Below are 22,026 nucleotides of genomic sequence, written 5' to 3' on the forward strand. Positions count from 1 at the left end.
GAAACAGGCTGCATTTTCTTGTCCCAGACACAGATTAAGCCACTGATATTTTGTTCCATGGTGGACTTCCCCATGCAGACGTATGTCCTGGTGACAGTCACGGGAGTTGTTGGGACTGGTGACAGTCTCTGTACCCCCAGTTGTAGGCTATGTACCGCCTTTCGTTCCCATTCCCCAGTGTTTGTAAAGTACATGGGCAGTAAAGTAGAACCGTCTTTGTGTCTCCAGCTCCCAGAATGGTCGAGATTGTTTCCTCTGTTTGGTGACTTTCTGTAAAGGCTCTTTGCTTCGTCCAGCTTCTTTACCGATAGGTGTCTGTGTGTTACCAGGGGGTGGGGGTATTGATATTCCTGGGTTTGCTTTTCAGTTTTAGAACAATGTAAGACATGGTATTGATTCTGTAATCCTGGAGAGAATGAGCTAAGGGAATAAATGGTTGTTTTGTTTTCATCTGTGGGCAAGAAGCAGCTCCCTTGTCATGCAGAAAAGCAGACAGGAGACATGCCACCACCTCTGCTGAGATATCCCTGGGCCCTGAACTGGTCTGTCTGTCTGTTTCTCTCTCTCTCTCTTCTCTCTCTCTCTCTCTCTCTCTCTCTCTCTCTCTCTCTCTCTCTCTCTTTCTGTGCCTTTGTTGCTCTTTCATCTTGCTATTTTCCTTTTGTCCTTCGTGGCTTGATGAGGCCTTTCTAAATGAGAGGACAAAGCCAAAGCTTTTCTTATTTGAAGCATCAACTTAGAACGTTTTTCTTTTAGTTGTATAATTATGGTATCTATAGAGTCCCAATTCATATAATTATCAAGAAAAACAAACCCATAAAACCCTTCAAAGTTGTACTTGAGAGCATTGTTTTAGACCTTTTTATGTAGCTGTCCTCTGTCCTTCTGCCTCTCTCCTTCCTTCCTTCCTCCCCCCTTCTCCTCCCCCCTCCCCACTCCCTGCCTTTCCTCTCTTCCCCAGCCCCTCTGACATACACAGACATAGTTATGTTGTACTTCAGAATGTTGCCAGCCATGCTGTCATGCATGTGGTGGTCCCGTAAGACTGCATTGTCTGGTGACATGGTGGATGTCTTGGGTTTTGTGCCCTCTATGATGCTCACATTGGCAGAATCGCCTAACGATGCCTTTCTAAGAATGCATCCCCATTGTGAAGCAGCACAAGAGTCTCTGTATGTGAAATATGTATGGTCAGGTTTGATACTTTCTCATATGTATGGATTATACTTGTAGAGTTTTCAATCTTGAATTTATCCCTAGATATCATTACATTTGCTCTGAGAACAGATTGCTAATGTTCAGCTTGTCTAGCCGTCCTGTTGGGTTCCCTTTCCTAGTGCTCTGATGGCTACATGAGCCTGTGCTGAGATGAATGCTTTCATGAGAAGGTGTTGCATATACTGCTGACCGTTTCTTTGGTTCTTCTGAGATGCATTTTATGTGTACTTTGCTTTGCCTGCATGTATGTCTGCGTACCACCTGTGTGCCTGGTGCCCTCTGAGGACGCAAGATGACTTTGGATTGCCTAGAACTGGAGTTACAGATAGCTGTGAACCACTGAGTGGACCAGGAAGTCGAGTCCTCCTTCTCTGGAAGAGCAGACCATCCTCTTGACCCATGAGCCAACTCTCTATCTCCTTTTAGCAAATTCTTACAGATGAAAGTGTTGATTTGAAGTGGTAAACTTTTATATAGAGTTTTTGATAAATTGTGAAATTTTCCTTCAGAAAGATTTATCTATTTTGGTGCCAGAAGGAACATATACAATTTCTTGCTAGAATAATCTAGATTGAGGGCCATGATTTTTAGTTATTTACCTGCCTGCTAGGTAAAGTGATAATTATCGTTTGCAATTTTCTGTTCTTGCATCAATGACGAGCCTCACCTCTTTCTCTTTCCACTCATGTCCTAACTCCAGCTTGTGATTTTATGTTTAATATCCTTATATATATTAATACCATAACTCTACTGTCTTAAATATTTTTCCTCAGTTTATCTCTCTTTGTGTATCTCCTTTTAGACAAGGTTTCGTGTAGCCTAGGCTGGTCTCAAAGGCATAGACAGTGAAGCCAAGGATGACTTTGAACTCCTGTCCCTTTTGCCTCAGGCTTCCCAGTGGTAAAATGCCAGTTATAAATGATTATGCCAAGTTTACTGTTGGTTCTTTAACTTTGTGGTAGTGTTTTGATGTATAGAAGTATATATTTCTGTTCTTTTTCATTGCTTTAATAACTAGGAAGACCTGTTTTCCTCTTGTTTTATGGGTTTATTTAGTAGTCATGATTCTTTAATTCAATAAGTTGGAATAATTTATTTTAAATATAAGAAAAGATGAAAATGTATTTTCCTTGAATATTTTTCCTTGTTTTGGTTTGGTCTTTGGTTTTTTGTTTGCTTATTTGTATTGAGACAGGGTTTCTCTGTGTTACAGTCCTAGCTGTCCTGGAACTCTCTTTATAGACCTGCTTGGCCTTGAACTCAGAGAGATCCTCCTGCCTCTCCTTCCCTGATGCTAGTAATAAAGACATGTGCCACCACACCCAACTGTTTTTTCTGAATATTTTATCTATTATTTCATAACCCCACAGTGAGCGTATTGAAAAATCTTATTTTCTTCATCTCGTCCTAATATCATGCAGTTATGCATTAGAAGAGCTAATGAGGCACTTATGGGCTATGATCACATGGGGGCAGTTCTATGGCTACTAAATGTGGGGGCTGGGGAAGACCAGTATAGGTCAGACCCTTAAGACCCCATGTGACCTGAAGGTAAGAGGGAGACAGTTGCCAGGACAGAGTGTGATAAAGTGTAGTAGGAGGCCACTTATTTCCTGACTGCCGAGACTCCTGAAATAACCGCACAGAAACTGTATTAATTAACTCTCTGCTTGGCCTGTTAGCTCTAACTTCTTATTGGCTAGCTTTTACATCTTAATTTAACCCATTTCCATTATTTTATATTTTACCATGAGGATCGTGGCCTTACCAGCAAGGTTCAGGCATTTCTGTCTCAGGTGGCGTTCCATACCTTCTCCCTGACTCCAACCCTCTTGTCCCAGCATTCAGCATAGCTTTCCCTGCCTAAGTTCTACCTTGCTATAGGCCAAGGCATTTTCTTTATTCATTAATCAATAAACGTAAGACACAGACAGAAGGACCTCCCACACCAGTAAAGTCTGAAAAGCAACACTTACTTTCTTAAAGCTTGCTCTGCATTTTCAGTTTTGGTTAGAATCATATAAATTACCTGTCTCTGTGCATGGAGCAACTGAGAGGTAGATGAGGGAATTCAAGGGACCGAGAAAAAAACCCAGTTGTCCAGGCCATGTCATGCACTACCGTCTCCGTTCCATGCTTCTGCACTTACAACACACCCTATAACATTACAGCGTACAGATACTGTCCATATTTGCCAGTTCCCTAGACTTTCAAGGCATCTCAGCATAAAAAGGCATGCATCACAGTGTTAGGTCCTTAGTTTTCAACATCTGGAAAGCTCTACTCAGAGACCCCAAGTGCTTAGTAAGTCAGTCCCCATCCTTTACTTTAGAGTATTGCAGACACATTTAGAGTATCCAGAGACACAGCTACGGGTTAGGATCCAGGGATAAAAAAGGATGGTTATTCCTCATCAGCTGCTTTTGTAAACAGAAAGGCAGAGCTAGGACTGACCCTGGAGCCTGTGACTCCAAGTTGTGCTTTCTCTAGGGCAGCCTACTATCTGGAGTGTGTACTATCTATATGCAGCCTTCTCCACTAGGACTGGGTAATAGATGTGATCAGGTTGCTCTGTTTGTGAAAGCCTCAGGGCCATAGGGTTCCTCAGGCGTCATTTGACTGCAATGGTCCTGTTCATAATTGGTGAGCCTGGTGACTTTGGTTGAATTGATGTGATTCATTCTTTGTGGTTTAGAAGCTCCTTGTACACCAACAGGGCTTCTGGCTAGAGAGGAAGTTTGGCTAGCTCTGTGAGAATTCTCTTAGCTAACAAAATGTTTCCTATAGGATGCTGTAGGGTGAAATACGTTTTCCTGACATCTTTGTTTTGGTAAAATTGATGTGAGGCTAGGTTGGGTCTTGTATCTGTAAAACCTATTGTAACTTGTGCATGCAAGTGCTGCCAGACCATAATTATAATGGAGGGATTTGGGTGTGGGTAGAGAACGGGTGGGGAGGGACAAGGCTGGCACAGGTAAAGTACTCATGTTGTAGCTGTGCGCTCTGTTGGTGGCCGTGAGGATACAGGAGCTGAGGTTTGGGTGTGTAGTGATCCCAAGAGCAATGAGCAACAAGAAAAGGATCTGAGTCGTTCCCAGAGGCCAGGAGCCAGGTCCTCACAGTGGCGGGGAGCAACACTCATCCATTAAAATAAAAGAAAAATCGCATGAAACAATTAATGCTGGTGACATTTAATACGTCAGACACAGTGGGCTCGAGCGACCTTGTTGGATGAGTGCGTGTGATAATGGGCCTGTGTATTGTGTTGCTTTCTACTTTGGTAGCTTGTACATATCTTTTTAAGGGCTCTTTTATGGGTGCTAGATCAAAAGCCTGGCATCTGTAATTCCACATCAATTCTTTATTATGCAAAGTATATTTTAGTATCGCTCAAAACCGCAGTTGAAAGAAAAAAGTTTCTTTTTTGATATTCTGTAAACATGCACCAATATTATAGTCTAGAAAGCCTTTGCAGGTTAAACAAATTTAAAAAGGAAAAATTAGGTGTCCCTGAATTTTTGTATTGGCAAGAAGCTAGTCTTTCTGAGGAAATTTTTAAATAATTCTGAAATGAAGAGATTGGTGTGTTTGAGAATAGAGACTAGTCTGTCCTACTGATTTTGTTGGTTAGATTTCATTTCTGTTTTATTTTTTTTACACTTAAGCTTATATTTAGAAGAATGAAAATTTTATTGATATGATAATTCTTTGTTGTTTCTATATTGTGAATAAAACAATGTTTTACCTTTTTCATCTTACAGTACTGTTCAGTGTACTTTTTATAGGTTGCCATAGAATCATTGTTTCTATGTGTGTTTTCAGATTGACACGTTGAATAAAGAAATTGATTTTCCTTGGCATAAAACTAAGTATAGAGTCATGCAGGGAAAACCTTTGGAAAACAAATAGAGCAATCCCCTTGTCAATGCTAATGTGTCAGCTCTTCAAGCTCCGTGCATGAGTGGAGTGATAAGCAATCTAAGAACAAGCATTTGGTATTGATTCGCCAGTCTCAAGTAACAAGTTACTGCTTCACTTCTTATTGAGAATTAAATCAAAATAATTTGGTGCCTATATTATGTCTTGTGTGAATTCCTTTGCATGATTTATGCACTGCAGTGGAGAAGTAGACAGATGTTGAAGAGTCATAGGATTTTTACAGATGTATAGCCTTTTATCTGTGTACAAATTACGGCTGTAAAGGTTCTTCAGAGTTTTGCAGAAGACTGCTACAGAATTTGCATTTTCTGTGAACTCTGATAAACCTGTATGGATTCTTCCCTTAAAGAGAAACAGCAAGTGGGAAATGCTTATTTGTTAAGGATTCACAGACCATTTTGCAAATCAGAGCTGATTATTACTTGAAGATAATGTGAGAAATAAAAATTCCATGCTATTTTCTACTCTCAATTTTTATTTTTTAATAATGAGATTCATTTCTTGTTCATGCTATACACATATAATTTATTTTGAGATAGGGTTTCTCTGTGTAGTTTTGGAGTCTATGTTGGAACTTGCTGTGTAGACCAGACTATCCTTGAACTCCACCTGCCTCTGCCTCCCAAGTGCTGGGATTAAAGGCTTGTGCCACCATGGCCTGGTGAATGTGTGGCTTTTGAAAGGAAGCTCCACATTCAAGCTTGTACATTTGACAAGAGAAGTCATAAAGATATAGTACATCTGAACTCCAAATGAGTTCTAGTCGTTGTATGTGGAATTATCATTGGATGTTGACAAACTGATTGCAACGTAAGTATTAAAAGTGCAAAAGGTCAGGAATGACAAGCCAGTCTTGGAAATTCATTGTAGGACTTACTTCACAAACTTTATTAAATCTGTAGTCATTGAGGCATGTAGTGTTAGTGCAAAGATAGACAGGAATGGAAAGGGTCTCCTCATCTTCCTTGTTTCTCTCTCTCTCTCTCTCTCTCTCTCTCTCTCTCTCTCTCTCTCTCTCTCTCTCTCTCCCCCCCTGTGTGTAAAAGACCTGAAATATTACCACTCTTGGCTCTGCAAAGTCTCGAGGGCATGTGGTCTTTTCAAAGACTGGCGCTTAGTCAGTTGGATTACCATATGGAGAAGAGTTAAAAAACAGTCCCCACATTGCATCAGAATGGGCTTCAGCCCACAGCTGCAATTGGCTGTGCACAGTGTGAAGCAGCGGTCAGGTTCGGTTCAGTGAGTTGATTTGAGCATCAGCAGAACACAGATCACTGGTCCGATTGTACAGAAAGTTGCAGAACCTCAGAACTCTCCCTGGGCATCCTTCTAATCATTATCCTTATCCCCTCTCCAGAGGTAGCCATTATGTTCAATCCCAAGACTATAAATTACAGGCACTTTGTGCATTTAGTTTGTACACCGTAGAGATACAATTATATAGTAGGTATCCTCTCCTGCTTCTTTCATTCACTGTTGCATTATCACATATATTTATGTTGTTACATGTAGCTATAGTTCTTAGAGATTACAGAGTGGTGCTTAAAGGCATGGAATATCTGTATAAATCATTTGGAATTTTTCTGCACGGGAGATTCATCCTGTCTCTTCCTTACCCCATTTACTTATGTGTTTAAGAATTTGTTTTTGACAGTGTACTGCTTTAGGTAACCCAGTACTGCTTGTTCTGAACTTGTTCAGGTTTTTCTAGCTTTAGCCAGCGGAAGATGTTTCAGCTGACTCCTGAATGCCTTTAATAGATACACTCTATCGTGGTACTGTTATCTTGAGCAACTTCTTGCTTTTTGCACAGCAAGGTATCCTAGACCAATCTTTATAGATTTTCTTTTTAACCCTACTCCTAAAATTTGCTAATTCTCTAAGTAACCCTAATTAAAATTTGCTAATTCTCTAAGTAACCCTAATTCTTTTGTTTGGATGATGATGTTAGAAATCAATATGGGAAGCCCATCACAGTGGTGCATACTTGATAATCCCACGTTTGGGAAGTAGAAGTAGGAAGATCAGCTATCAGGAGTTAAAGGCCCTCCTCAGCTATCTAGTGAGTTTTAGGCCAGCCTGTGCTACCTGAAACCCTGTACTAGAAAAAGATAAAATATTATCTGGGGAGATGGATAAGAGTACTTGCTGTGAAAGCAGGAAGACACGAGTTCAGATCCCCAGTGTCCACATACAAGGCTGGTTGTGGGTGCATGTGTGTGTGTGTGTGTGTGTGTGTGTTTCTTGTGCATGGGGAAAGGGGCAGCACGGAGACGCAAGGACCACTGGGGCTCATTGGCCTGCCAACCTAGAGTCTGTCCTAATCAGTGAGCTCTAGGTTAAATGAGGTACCCAGTCTCAAGGGAATAAGCCATAGAATGACAGAGCAGGACATTGTGCCATGTACCAACATATGCACATATGTGTGTAGTTGCATGCCTGTTCATGCATGCTGCCCGTGCACATATGCATACAGACTAAGATCTTGGAGTGTTAAGGCTAATGTTTACTGTTATTTCAGGGTAGTTGACTGACACAAAATAGGTTTTCCATTGATGTGTGTGTGTGTTCGTTTTGATACTTTGTTTGTTTTGATTTTTTTGAGGGATGGAGGAGAGAATGAATAAGAATATGAGGTTGGTTGGATAGAATTTAGGAGGTCAGAGGGGAAAGAATATGATCAAACTATATTCTATGAATAGACATTAAAAAACAGTAAGTAAAAACAAGGGAAGAACTTAACTTACTATGGTTGGGACATTTTGGGAAGGTACTTTGATCTGGAACACCAAGGAGGTCTAGCTCTGAGTATGTCTGTGAGGGTATTTACATAGATGAGAAACTGATGAAGAAAGACCTACCCTGAGTGTGGGCAACACCACTTCATGGAGGGAGTCCCACACCGCACAAAAGGGCAAAAGGGAGGAAGCTGATTGGACACCAGCTTCATCTTCCTCTGCTGCCTAAGTGCAGAGGCAAGGTGAGCCAACTCGTGTTCTTAACGCCATTTTGTCTGTGTCAGGATGGGCTAGCTACTTCCGAACCATGAGCCAAAACAAACTTTTTTCTTCCTTAAATTGCTCTGGCCAGGTGTTAGGTCACAGCAACAGGATGCGTATTGTAAATGGGTTATTAATGTTTCTAGATCTGTTTAGCAGGTGGTGCAGGAATCCATGTAATAAGTCTCTCATTTTTGACTATGTAATTATTATTTTCTGTTTGGGGTAATAATTCAGTATTGCTGTAGCTTTAATTCTCCACATGCACATATCAAAGATATTTCTCTGTGTTACTGTCTCTCTGTACGCCATGAGGCGCTTACCGGCTTGTCCTGTTTAGGTGTTCTGAAGTTCAGTTCAGTATCTGTCGTGGAACCAGTTTTTAGGATTTCTCATTTGTAAACAGCAACCACATTTGTTAGACAAGTGCTTATTTCCTTACTCCCCGGCTTTTGGCTCATCTCTTCCCTTTCTGCCTCATTGAATTTGACTATTTTGGTACTGTGTATATGTAGAATCATCCAGTCTGTCTGTCTGTGTCTGGCTTAGTTGACTCAGCGTAGCGTCTTCAAGGCCCATGCTGACAGAATGCCAAAGGCTGCTTGGCTTAAATGGTATTGACTTGTTTTCTTCCTTCTCTGAAGGCTGGAGGCTTGAGATCAAGATGTCAAGAGGCTCAGTTTCCTTTGCGGTCTGTGCTCTTGGCTTGCAGGTGGCTGGCCTCTTGCTGCTTTTGCACATGGCCTTTGCTCTGTGCGCTGGCATCCCTGGTGCCTGTGTCCAGATCTCCTCTTCTGATGAGGACACCAGTCAGATTGGATTAGAACCTGCTCTGACAACTTCATTTGAACTTAATTACCCATCCTACAGTCACATCCTGAAGTCTTAAAGCTCCAGCATGTGAGTTCTAGGAGATGGGACATAATTTATCATATAACATTGTATAACTCATAACAAAATCTGATATCTTTTTAAGGTTGAATGTTATTTCATTGTATGACAAGGCATACTTCTCTGACCCATCGGTCTGTCAGGAAACACTAGGCTTGTTCCTGATTCTTGGCTGTGGAGTCACGTGGCTGTGTACATGGGTGTGCGTTTCTCTAAGACCCGCTTCTAGTGCTTTTGGATAGCACAGCGTCATGCTGTTTTTAATGGTTTGGAGACAGTGCTTTTGGATATATAATTTATTTTTAGGTCATAGCATCCTCCTGGTTTTAATGTTTCTCATGGCAATGACAGTTCACAAGGATTTCAGTTTTCTACATCCTCACCATCACTTTGTCTCAAAACAAAGTCTAGTAAGTGTTAGGAATAATGCATATCCAACATGAAGAAATTCAGAAGAAATGTGCATACGAAAGTCAATAAGGTTCTTATAGTTTGTGGCTCAGGAGTATCAGTTAATAACATTTTTAGATTTCCTTCTATGTAAGGGTGCATGCCTACACAACATATATACTCATCACAAATTTATCACTGCATAATTTGAACAAAACTGTTACCGTCTCTCATTTTTTTCTCATTTAACATTGGACCATGCATTTCCTGTGTCATTGAATATTGAAGTACAAGAGTTTTATGGTTCTATAAATAAGGATTTAATTATTTTCTGATTATTGCACATTATAGTTTTTTTCTAGTTCCTTCTCTTATATATAAAACCCCTTAATGAAAATGAGAGGATATAAATCCACATATTTTTGACTGTCTACTTTGTTTGTATTCCTAGGGAGAGATTTTTAAGGGTAAAGTTTCTTTATTAAATATGTTTCAGGTTACAAAGTTATCTTCATTAAGTCTACTCTGATATCTCCCATCAACTGTGTGGGCTACCAGTGTCACCTGGCAGTGAGCCCCACTGAAGAAGATTTCTCTAAGTCATTTTGGAAAATCTTTTCCAATAATATAGGTAAAAATAGTTTTACCTTTTTTGCATTTTTATGATTATCAATGAAAATATGTAGCTCTCAGTTTTTATTATTCTTTCAAGAATTCAAGATATTTAATAATTTATGAGACCAGGAAATGACATGTTGAATTTTTAGAATTACAAATATTTTCATAGAGGAAGGATGAGAGTCTGTTAATCTTGACCTTTAAGAAAATGTGACACGTTCAAAGTCAATGCTAGTGTGGCGTTATTGATGGCTTCCTTGGTATGGAAGATCTGTGGACACTAGTCAGTGAAAACTGCTCAGAATATAAATATTTGGGGGAAAAAAGGAAGCACACTGTAATCTTAAGAATAAGTTACTTTGATCTAAAAATCCAGTTTACTAACTATTGACTTAATAGGAATTATCCATTCTCAAGTGGTAAACAAGGTTTGGCTTACTGAAAGATAAAGAGGTGGCTTTATACAAAAACCAAAAAGTACTGGTGGGATTATAAAGATAGAGATTTGAATGGGGAGAGGCCAAGTAGGGAGCGGGCTGCAGTCGATCTGTAGCCAGGAGAGTAGAGTCCAGAGTTCTTAATGTCCTTGTCATCTAGTCATTTGCTCCTGCTAGTCAGAAGTCCCAGGCACCCCTGTGCACTGGAAGAAGGAGACATTTTGAGTTCATGAAGAACTGAAGACCTATTGCCTTGTGTCATCTTTGAAAAGAATGTAGATTGTTTCGCTGAAAGTTACAGTTTGTTGGAGTAGATGCAGCTTGTCACTATTAAGATAAATAGAGTATTTTTCCCCCCAAACAAAACCATATGCCTCAGTACAGAGAGAATAAGGATGTCTTTGAACAGCATAGTGTTTGTTTGGAGTCAAAGTCTACAGATAAAGTTTGTAAAAAGAATGGTTTAGCTCATCCTAAATAGAGAAGAACAAGGATTCTGGTTTTGAAGTGGTACATAACACTGTGGTATACTTAAAAATAATCTTAATTTTGCATTGTACGTGTTGCTAGTTCAGGAGTCAGAGAACAGAAACACCCATCCTCCTCGATAATTTAAAGACAGTATATTGAAGTAGAAAAGCAGTAAGTGCTTATATAGCCGCTAATAGAAGCCAAATGTAATCTCTTCCCTTTTTAGTCAATGCTCCATGCTTCTTCTCAGAGATGTTTTCTTAAAACCTTCGTGCACAGACTGTTTTACATAAAGGAGCCTATGTTCTTCTACAACTTCTTTTCCTACTTAATATGCATTTTGAATATTTTCATATCTTCACATTTAGATCCATTCCATCCATGGCTACATAGATTTCAATTGTGTGTAGCACTATAATTTCTTCACCGTTCCCATAAGATTGAATAGTTAATTGGTTTTAAATTTGCTTTTGTATTACAATTAATATGTAACGCTGAAGTGAAATCCTGCACATGCTTGGTAGACAGTTCTAAATATAATATTCTATCAAGGTCTGTATGTAATGATGGGCTGCCCAGGTTGCTGGCTGAGATGGGGAAGGGTGGGTTTTCTTTCTTCATGGTGGGTGCTTTAGTCACCACGTATCCAGGCATTAGTAATATTTCACATTGACAGAGCACTTTGATGTTTTCACATACTTCTCTTCATTACCTCATTTGCTTCCTAGAAACTGGTCGATGTGTGGATTAGTTTTATTACCTGTGCTTGACCAGGAGGCCTCAGGCACAGAGTGGCTCCTGGCTTATCCATTTCTTGGCTGTTACTGGGTCTCCTCATTCCAGGCCCAGCTTTTAAATGATTCAGGGCCTTGGTAATTATGGGTCCACTGATAAGAAACGTTCTGGTTCAATGAGACTCTTTCCTCTGTCTTCCCTTTTCTCTGCTTCCGAGTTGTTTGTTTCTTATTCAAGAAATCTTCAAGTTTGATAATTTTTTTCCTGCTTGGGTATCCTTTATCCAAAATGCTTGGGAGGAAAAGTGTTTAGATGTCCAGTTTTTAATTAAGAAATATTTCTGTATATAATAAAGATATACTCTGGGAACAGGACATAAGTGTGGCATGGAATTCATTTATTTAGGGTGTATCTTTTACACATAGCCAGAGGGTAATTTTGTACAATACTCTTAGTACATTATGTTTTGACTCTGGCCTACCATATGAGGTCCAGCTAGACTCTGGTGGCATCTTGATGGCTTACAAAATGTTTTCAGATTTTAGAATGTTTTAGAATATGGATTTTCAGATTAGAGAAGGTCAACCTATAATATGCTTCCCATTAGGAAATTATCCTCTGTTAACACACACAGACTTTTGATTTAAAAGGATAAGATGGCACTTCTGTGGACTTTGTGTCAGTCTTACAAAGCTCAACTAATCCTCACAGCCATAGAAGCTGAAGTTCTAGTGAGGGAAGCCCCCTGAGAAGCCAGAAGCTAGCAGAACTGGTGGCCTCCTGATGACTCAGTGGAGGACTAAGAGATGCTGTCTAGACAGAGACCAAGACAGGAGAGAATTGAAATGAGAAATGTCTCTTTCATGACTGTCTGGTTATGTGCTACCAAATGTCCTCCTTGCCTGTTTTAGATTGCCCAACCCTTGCTTTCATTGTAAGACCTTTTTACATGAGCAAATTTATGCTAGTATCACAGCGCTGTTTGTATTTACTCCCCCCACTCCCATTACACTTACTCGATTGTGTATGGAACATAAAGAGAAGTGGCGGGAAGGCGAGGGAAAGTTTGGAAGGAGCAGAAAAGCAGAGGAAGCATGGTAGGCCCCAAGTCCTCTTTGCAGTATCTCTTGAAGGGTTGTGATAATTAGCACCATGCATATGATGGTAGTCCCATCATATATAATGTTTTTGGGGTCAAACAATACTTTTATGATAGATCACATGCCTCATGGGAATTGGGAATATGAGTGAGGCATCAGCTATGGGAAGACCCCTTGCTTTGCTGTCACTGTGTTATATGATATTTAGAATTAATCATCTCTACTGTCTGTAACACACAATGAGTTACAGAGCCACGGAGTTCAGATGATTCATACTTCTTAATGTTTTCCTCTTAGTCAAGCTCAGCTGACTGCAGAGTTTTCACCACTGGAAGCCAGGGACATGTTCTCCACTGTTCCTGTGTGGAGGCTGTAGTTACAGACATTTTCTTCATGTCTAGCGGGTGCTTTGCTTGTTACATATTATTTACATATAAGTGTACATATTTTTTGAATTGGAAGTATAGCATTTTCAAACTTACATTCTTTTTACTCTCCACAATTGGCATAGAATGAAAATCCTGATTATAATGATTTTGTGCTTTGGGAAAACTGTTGAAAATTTCTAAGCCCCACATTTTTTTAAGTTATCAATGACAGGTCTTTAAACTAATCATGATGGTGTTTATGGCACATGGGTTTTTCTCTCACTTTTGTATTTATATAGTTATTTATTAAAATGTTATTTTAAACAGTGGTAATTGCTATATAACAGGTTTACAGACAGGGGTTAAAACACCAGGCAGCTGCTCAAAAATCACCTGTAAATACGATTCCCATGATTGTTAAGTTCCAGAATCATAAAGCTCAGGCTTATTATTAACTAGCTCTTACAACTTAAATTAACCCAAATTCTTTTCTGTGTTTAGCCACGTGGCTTGGTACCTTTTCTCAGTAAGGCATTCTCATCTTGCTTCCTCTGCTTCTGTATGACAACTGCATCTTTTCCTTTCCTTGTCCCAGAATTCTCCTAGTCTGGTTGTCCGGCCTATAATTCCTGCTGGGCTGCTGGCCAATCAACATTTTATTAAACTAATACGAGTGACACATCTTTACAGTATACAAGAGCATTATCTCACAACAGGGCAGAAAGACTGTCATGGGAGGAGAGATCTAGTCTAGATGGAGGCTTCATTTCAAGCCCTGAGTGGTAGAGAGGAAGCAGAAGGGGCTTAGGAGTTCTCAGTACCTCCGGGTTGAGGAACAGACACCAGGCCTAGACAGTGTTAGCCGTGAGGAGGAAGTGAAGATGGCCATGGACTGGTCCTGCAAAGAAAGCTCCCTGTAAACAGCAGAGGAGACCGAGCATTGGGGAGAGCCAGCAAGTGTAGAGAGCTCTGCACCAAACTGGCAGACAGGGAAGAGAGCATGAGAGGGGCCAGCAAAACACCAAGACCGTGAGAAAACGGGGAAAGTGGTGCTAAGTCGGTCTATGGAAAGTGGGAGGGGCCAGGAGGAGTGAAGTAGAGGCTGCAGTAGGTGAGGATCGCAGGACACAAAGCAGCGCGAGCATCTGCCAGGTTTGGTAGATGCTCTGCAACAATGAGCTGAGCTTCTGCTTTGCATCTCTGTCCAGCTTTGTGATGATCACAACATCATCTCTCAGAGAATGTTATTTGTTCTCTGCTGGGGCCTGAGGGCATTACAAAAATTTCACCTTATTCTTCCTCGCCCTGTTGATCTACTGAGGTTTCCAGTTAAGCTGATGAGCTGTCCTGAACCAAAACAGAGCCTTCCCCCACTCTCCTGTAACAACAGTTATTCTCGTAGTTCCCAGCCATGTTTTCCGTGTGGAAGATCCCAACTGTTGTTCTGTTAGGCTGACTGTATTACCCGACGGTATCTGGGCCTATGTGTATCCTTTTTGAAGTTGGCTGTGCTTGATTTCCTCCTGGCTGTCAACTAGTTCTGCACCTGACAGGTACATTAATTCAGTGCCGCAGCGAGAAGTAGCCCGAATTGACTCATTCCCTTGAAGAAAGCCGCTTTCCACCAGTTGGTGGTTCTGGGCAGACAAGTTGAAGGGTTGGATTCAGGAGAGCACAGCCCATTCCTTAAAACTCAGTATTTCTAGCTCTGTGCCCAGAAGCCTGATCTCCTGGTAGTATCAGCTTGGCCATTCTTACACTCTCAAACCCGAGGCACAAGCTCATGACCCAGAGTGGCCAAGACAGTGGATGCGTGGGCAAGCATCCTGGTTAAAACACAGGCACGCTGTAAAACCTGACACATCTGTAAATGACTCTTCAACTTCCCAGAAGCTGAAATTGAGAAACATGCTGCAAAGCGAAGATGAAATTTAACTGAGCATTTGCTGGAGGAAAAATGATTTATGGGCTCTAACATGCACAGCCCTGAGAGGAAGCATCCTCCTCCGCCCTCCTCCACTTGGGTACCAGTGATTGATAGCAACTCTGTGCTGCTGCCAGGGCGGGAACTCTTGGAAATAGCATAGTAGGGACTTTGCAAGCGAGTCCCATTTGGCTAAGTTACTGCTTTTGTGAGGTTTGCAGCATCTTTATATTCTACCAAGGAGAAGATGGTAAATCAGAGTAATTGCTTCATCCCCAGGCACTTTTATACTGTGAAGGAAGAAGGTCCTGTTAAGAAACTCAAATTAACTTCTGCTGGTTAGACTATATGGAAAGCCTCTTTGAAAGCTGCTTGTCATCCAGCCTGGCAGTTTATTTATCATGGAACAATTCCATTAGCGCCTGACACTTGTTCTCGTGGCATGGAGGCTTAGGCTCCCTCAGGAAAAACATTTAACCCTTGGAAATGCAAAGCTGTCATTTGTCTGTCATCTCTCGCTCTCAGAACTCACCGGAGGATATTTACGAGAGAGATTTGAAAGTCTTCATTTCCAGGGAGATAGAATGGCGTTTGGACCCAGAAAATGATCAGTAAAAACTTGGTGTGAGGTGTTTTCGTTCCAGGTCGCAGCAGCAACTCTGCTGTGCTAGTTACAAAATACTCTTATTATGGTATTATATAATTTCTAAGGAATTCCACGTACAGAATTCCACCTTAAGGATGGGATAATCTAGGGAAATGGATTTAAATTAAAGCTCTTGAAATGTGAGGTTGTTCAGGGACAGGATATTGGATCATTGCTAGTGTTTTTTTTCACTGGGAGTGATTATGGCAAGTTTTTTCTTTTAAGGGGGGGGGTGTTCTTTTTTCCCTACAGAATTTGTAACATTGTATCAATCCAGGAGCAGACCTTAAAAGAATGAGCAGAATTTTCACTATTTGAAAATTAACACCCCTCAGCTTGGCATTTACTAACAAAGGATGGGGGCACCATTTGTCAAAGCCTGTCAGGGGGCTGTCCCCAGGGAGGCAGAGCAATGGAGTCTAGGAATTCTACGTCTGGTGCCAGACTGCCGGGCTTCTAACTGCAGAGCTGCTACTGGCTGCCTGTGGGATGGGGCAAGTTAGTTAACCTTAGAGCCTCTTGTTTTCTTCATTGGAAAATGAGGATAATGGCTCTTGGGAGTTTCAGGATTATTAAATGAAATAATTCATGTGAAGTCCATTTGGAGTAGCTGTTGTTATTGGAAAATTTAACACAAGTCAGATGTGTCTGGGAAGATCGCATACATCACCTTCAAATTTACTTGGGATGTTTGTGGGTGGTTTGTATAGGTGTGATGTTACAGTTACCCCCAAAATACGGTATTGAGGTGACTCAGGTGTGGAATACCTTCAGCTTCGTTGCTTTTCTGCAAGAGCAGTCAGAGGAGCGAAGGCTGAGGTCTATAAATGCTCTCAGAGGATTCGCTCCAGACGGAAGATAATAAGATGGAGATAGTCTTTGCCGTTGGAGACAAACAAGGAAGAGGGGATATACACTTCCAGGCTGATGCAGGCAGCTTGCATAAGACTGGCAAGCAGAATGAACGTGGAGCTGAAATTGCTTTACTCAAAAAGGAAAAGACACAATGATGCTCTTGGGGGACTTGCGGGACTGCTGTGCACGTTAATGAGTGGTTTGCACTCCTTAACAGGCATGTGACCACTGCCACCGTCACCTTGGTTACTTCCCTCACCAGCTCCCTCAAGCCTATAACTGTCATTGGATATTATAGTCTTACCACCATCCTCTCATTCCTTACCATCGTCACCATCGTCGTTCCTCACCACTGCCACCCTTTGCCGTCATCATTGTCCTGTTACTGCCACCCTCACCACCGCCACCAGCCTCCACCGCACCACACACCCATCTCACCCTGCTCTAACTGACAATTCCAAGTCACGGTCAGTCCGTCATTGTGGGAAAGAATGCCAAGGTAAGAACTCAGATAACTAGTCCTACCAAACCTACCGTCTAGAGCAGAGAGAGAACAGACTCTTCCTTGCTTCTTTATTGGATTTTTCTACTCTCACACAGTCCAGGACCCAGCCTGTGAAATGGTGCTGCCCACAGAGGGCTGGGTTTTTCTTCATCAATTAATAAGCAAGACAACCTCCGCAGACACGCCCATAGGCCAGCCTGATCTAGATAATCCCCCCACTAAAACCCTCTTCGCAAGGGATTCTAGGTTGCATCAAAATTAACCGTTGCCTACAACCATTGCCACCCATCCCCTCAACAGGCCTTCTGCCCCTCACTGATGTTACTGCCCTCATTACCAGCCTCACCAGCCCCCTCATAAGCTCCGCTTAGAGCCTTAAGGGGCTGCAGCTGGGGGACTTTGTCTTTTTACTAAACTGGAGCTCCGTCCCACCTCGCCCCTCACCTGTTTAATGGCTTCTCTCACCTGTTTAATCCCAGTTGCCTTTCTGTCCAGCACCTCTATAGATGGAGGGGATTTACAAGTAACATTTTGACTGCCTTGCTTTTCTCTCTTTGGAGACAGGACTACTGATCTTTTAATGTTTGCTTTATAAATAACAAAAGATGGTAATTAGTTTGACTCATTAAATCTAAAACAATTGTTATAAATTTGGAGTGTTTGATTAGATTCCTTAAATTACACAGTGTCTGATGTTGCCAGCTGAGAGCAGCAGTCTGCAAGGCACAGTCTTCTCCTCGCCACCCATGGCTTTCCTTCTCCCTCTTGGTGTCCATGCCCCTGTCGGTGTGCTGGCCAGGTACTAAAAAACGGTCTGTGAAGCAGGCTACTCAGCCATCCTTGATGGAGAATGTAAGAAGGGAAGGGTGTTTGCAGTGCTTTTCATCCTCTGCTTTGGGGAAGGGACCAGAGAAACCCATTGTGAAGGGAGCAGCAATGGCAGGCTAGCGGCGGGCAAACAAGGGCATGAAGTTCTGAAAATAGAATTCTAACTAAGGAAGTCAGGTTGTTGTTTGCCAAGGGCAAAGGTTACCTCCCCGAACTCTTAAAGCCAATCAGCAGCAATCTGTGTCTCTGTACCACTGGATGGTTCTTCTTCTCCCCAACCCTCTCCTAGGCCCAGCCCAGAGCCGATCTACATCCCACTCCCACCCCAGTCTGTGTTGTCATCTCCAGTGCCTGGAAGACCTGGTGCTCACACTGCTGATGAATGAGCGCCTTTCTCTCCTCTTTCTGAGACAGCTTCTCAGCAGTAGGGGGGATTGGTCATAGCTCCGATCGTCTCCCTCACATCTGGAATTCAGGAATTGGTTATGGACTGAGCCATATTTCTGGTATTTGAAAGGAGCCTTTTAAACTTATGGTTAGCCGGCCAGCATTCTTTACAGGACAAGAGATGGCCACGCTCACCTCTTAAACTCAGCTCTTGCCTCGTCCCTGATGTGATAGGGAGATGGTTTGAGTAAATTCCCCAGAGGTCCCCATGATGGAAGCAAGGTGTCCAGCTTGGTGGTATTGAGGGGCTGGAACTTTTGAAAAAGTGGGGTCTAGTCTAGATGGTCACTATAGAAAGGGGCTATATGCTTCTCTAGACTCTGGTTAGTCCCAAGAGTGAGCTGCTGCAAACGTGGGCCTGGGTGGTGAGGCCTCTGGCTCTCTCTGTTGTACGTACTCCATATGATGCCGTCTACTTTGCTGTCGGGTAGCCAGAAGGCCTTCGCTGATGATTAAATAGATGCGGCCCCTTCACCTTGGACTTTCAGCCTCCCAAACTAAATGAACCTCATTTCTTCATAAGTTACATGGCCTCAGGTATGTTGTTATAACAACAGAAAATGATGAATGCAGAACCCCAACTCTGGAGACTTACCAGAAGTTAGGACGATTTTCGTATAAAGAGTAAAACATGATTCCAGTCAAGGGCTGAAGTTGGCTCCATACACCCTTTGCTGACAGCCTCCTCCATGGGAAATGACAGTTTATTTGGAATGAGCATTCCTATGTGGGTGGGCTGCACATGAGTGAGTACACCAGGGAGGAGGCAGCTCTTCCTGGCCAGCTGAGTCCTCTAGGTCAAGCGCTGGGCTCAGCTGGCGTTGTTGGCTTTCTTCAGCCCCCTTTCTTCCATGGAGGGCAGCGTAGAGAGACTGGGGTAGGCTAATGAGTGGGCAGTGTTCTGACGACACTGACGATGCCATCAGCCTAGTTAACACTGTTTACAGTCTGTAATTTTGTTGTTTGTCTGTGCTGTAGTTCTAGGTTGTGTGGTAACCCGTGTGTGTGTGTGTGTGTGTGTGTGTGTGTGTGTGTGTGTGTGTGTGTGTGTGTGTAGTAGGAAAAGATAATTTTCTGTTGCTTGGAAACTGTTAAGAAATTATAACTGCTACCATACTTTTCTTCATTGTTCTTTTTGCATTGTTTTTTTTTTTTCTGTCCTATTTGCTTCTGTGAGGTCTGTGTTTGTTGTTCATTCATCCTCATCTTTTATGGACATGGCCTTTAGATAGCTCAGCTCTCTTGGTTTGTGGGCAGCTCCTCATCTCTTGGGAGAGAGAAATAAAATATTTTGGGAGTCCAAAACACTTGTCTCTCTTGCATGATGTCCTTTTAAAACATATATTCTGAAATAACGACATCTTGAGATTTGCAGGCAAATGGATGGAGCTAGAAAACATCATATTGAGTGAGGTAACCCAGACCCAGAAAGACAATTATAATATGTACTCACTCATAGGTGGTTTTAAACATAGAAAACCAACCTACAAATCACAGTCCCAGAGAACCTAGAAGACAACGAGGACACTAAGAGAGACTTACATGCATCTAATCTACATGGGAAGTAGACAAAGACAAGATCTCCTGAGTAAATTGGGAGCATGGGGACCATGCGAGAAGATTGAAAGGGAAGGGAGAGGCAGGGAGGGGAGCAGAGAAAAATGTCAAGCTCAATAAAATCAATAAAAAAAACCTACAAAAAACCCCATATTTTTGATGTCTAATTCTTATCCTAAGTTCCCTGCTTTGTTTTGGTTTATTTGAGATAGGTCTCACATCCTCTTGTTCCCACCTTCTAGGGATTGGGGTTATGGACGTGTGTGACCATGATGGAAAGGCTTTCATTATGAAACATTAGTCTAGTAATAATATCAACCCTTTCTGTCCGTGTCTAACTGATATTTTAAGGACACTTAATGGGCATAGAGGTGGGTGGTTGATTGTTTTCCTTGGCAAAAGGAAGAAGCCACTAGGTTCACACATTGTTGCTTAGTTCATGTCCTTGCCTTGCAGTTAGGAATAGATGAGTTTTGGAGATGATGATGCTTTCTTGTCTGGATGTTTCCTCTTATGTACCGTGACTGGCTTTGGCTTGAGTTCTGCATGGGACTTGACTTAAAAGATTAAAATCAGGTAAATGAAGAATAATCAGAAATATTTTATTATTGTTTTTATTTTTATAAAACCTAAAAATAAGTCTTTTAGAAGGAGCTGATTTCAAAGATTCATTTTTCTGGGTTTGCTATGCATTTGTAATAAATAATAAATAACATTATGGCAGTTGACTACCACACTTCTGTGCAAAATAAATAAATGCATTTGGTGATATACATTTGAGGAATATGATTCTTGTAATTTTTATGGAAACAAGGAAAAACTTAACAGTTGATAGAGATTTTACCATCTGTTAGCCAGGAAGAAACAGCGTGGCATTTACTAACTTTAACAGGTACACCAGCCTGCCAGGAACGAGGATTATCTAAAACTGGTCCCTCATCCCCAGGAAGCTGACCCAACTTTGCACCTGGAGGGAAATGGCTTCTTTGCTACTAAAGCAGATGGCATAGGCTTCACATTGCTCCAGAGGCATGGGAGTGAGGGGTGGGAGCTGCTCTTTCATGGTGAGAAATGAAGAGAAAGGCCCTGTGCTGGCTGCTGCACGCCTGCGCGCCTGCACGGGTTCTTCCTGTAATTACTGCAGAGGTGGACTAGTCAAGCAGCTGCTGCCTGTGTGAGCATTGGTGGAAAGGTGAAGGTAAAGACATCCAGGGAGAGATGGAAATTGCGAAGTCCTGCCTTTCTCTTAGAGTGTCATTTGCTGTAAGCAGGTGATATTTTCGCTCCTCAGGCCTGACATAGCACAGGAGGACTGTGGTTCTTAACTAGGCGAATGGGTGTGTCGCCTTTGAAAAAGCCTCTGCTCGGTGGAGGCTACAGAGCTCCATGAAGCACAGACCAAAGAAAAGGCACTGGGAAGCAGGGCTTCTTTCTGTGCTTCCTTTCCTCTCCTCTGACGATGTGAGAGTGATCCCGCGCTGGGCCATGTGGTGTCACCTAATGGCCTGGATGCATAGCATCGACCTTTTGATGTCCTAAGGGTGTTCGTTTTTTTCTGCCAGAAGCCATAGTCTGGCCATACAGGCAGAACCACATAGGAAACTTTTGTCTAGCCATGGACTGCATTTTAAAATGGTTTTGTTTTGTCTCTTCAAACCCAAAGAGGCTGGGAGTGAGGGGTTTATTTAAGCAGGAAGAGCTCACCCTTCTCCTCCAAATTTCCTAAATTCTGGTCTGACTCTTAGATTCTAAAACCCCGGAAATACACTGGGTCTGATAGCCACTGATCTGACTTTGGTGTCCACCCTTTGATCTTAGACATTTAACTTTTTCTCTGCTCATAACCTTTTTTTTTTTCCTTGCACCTCCTGTTTGGCGCTTCCCTTAGGCCTTTGAGGGAAATGCTTCTCAGGCCTGTACATACACAGATACCAAATGCAGGCTTGTCAGGTTTAAAGTGTTTTCTCTTCTTGTGGTGTTTGTATTTTTTACAGGGGTGAAGACATCTTAAGCCAGAGGAATGATTCTCTAGTTCTGGAATTTCAGTCATCAACCAGCAGATGCAGGAGGTATAACTTTGGGTGTGGGGGCCTCTTCA

The 22,026-nt window shown here is 42.0% G+C and overlaps 1 protein-coding gene across 5 annotated transcripts in view; it reads left to right on the plus strand.

The window, feature by feature from the left end:
- Positions 1-22,026, plus strand: part of Aff3 (ALF transcription elongation factor 3) — a 471,150-nt gene that overhangs the window by 63,367 nt on the left and 385,757 nt on the right. For 4 of the 5 annotated variants that reach the window (XM_050134761.1, XM_050134763.1, XM_050134762.1 and 1 more), the window contains one exon: positions 21,923-21,997. The exons of the other annotated variant lie outside the window; for it this stretch is intronic. In XM_050134761.1, coding sequence (XP_049990718.1) covers positions 21,923-21,997 — 75 coding nt within the window. The remainder of the gene's footprint in view (positions 1-21,922; positions 21,998-22,026) is intronic. 5 annotated transcript variants of the gene reach the window in all.

Source organism: Alexandromys fortis, unplaced genomic scaffold (assembly GCF_014885135.2).
Source record: "Alexandromys fortis isolate MF-2015 unplaced genomic scaffold, M_Fortis_MF-2015_v1.1 scaffold_20, whole genome shotgun sequence".
Lineage (NCBI taxonomy): Eukaryota > Metazoa > Chordata > Mammalia > Rodentia > Cricetidae > Alexandromys > Alexandromys fortis.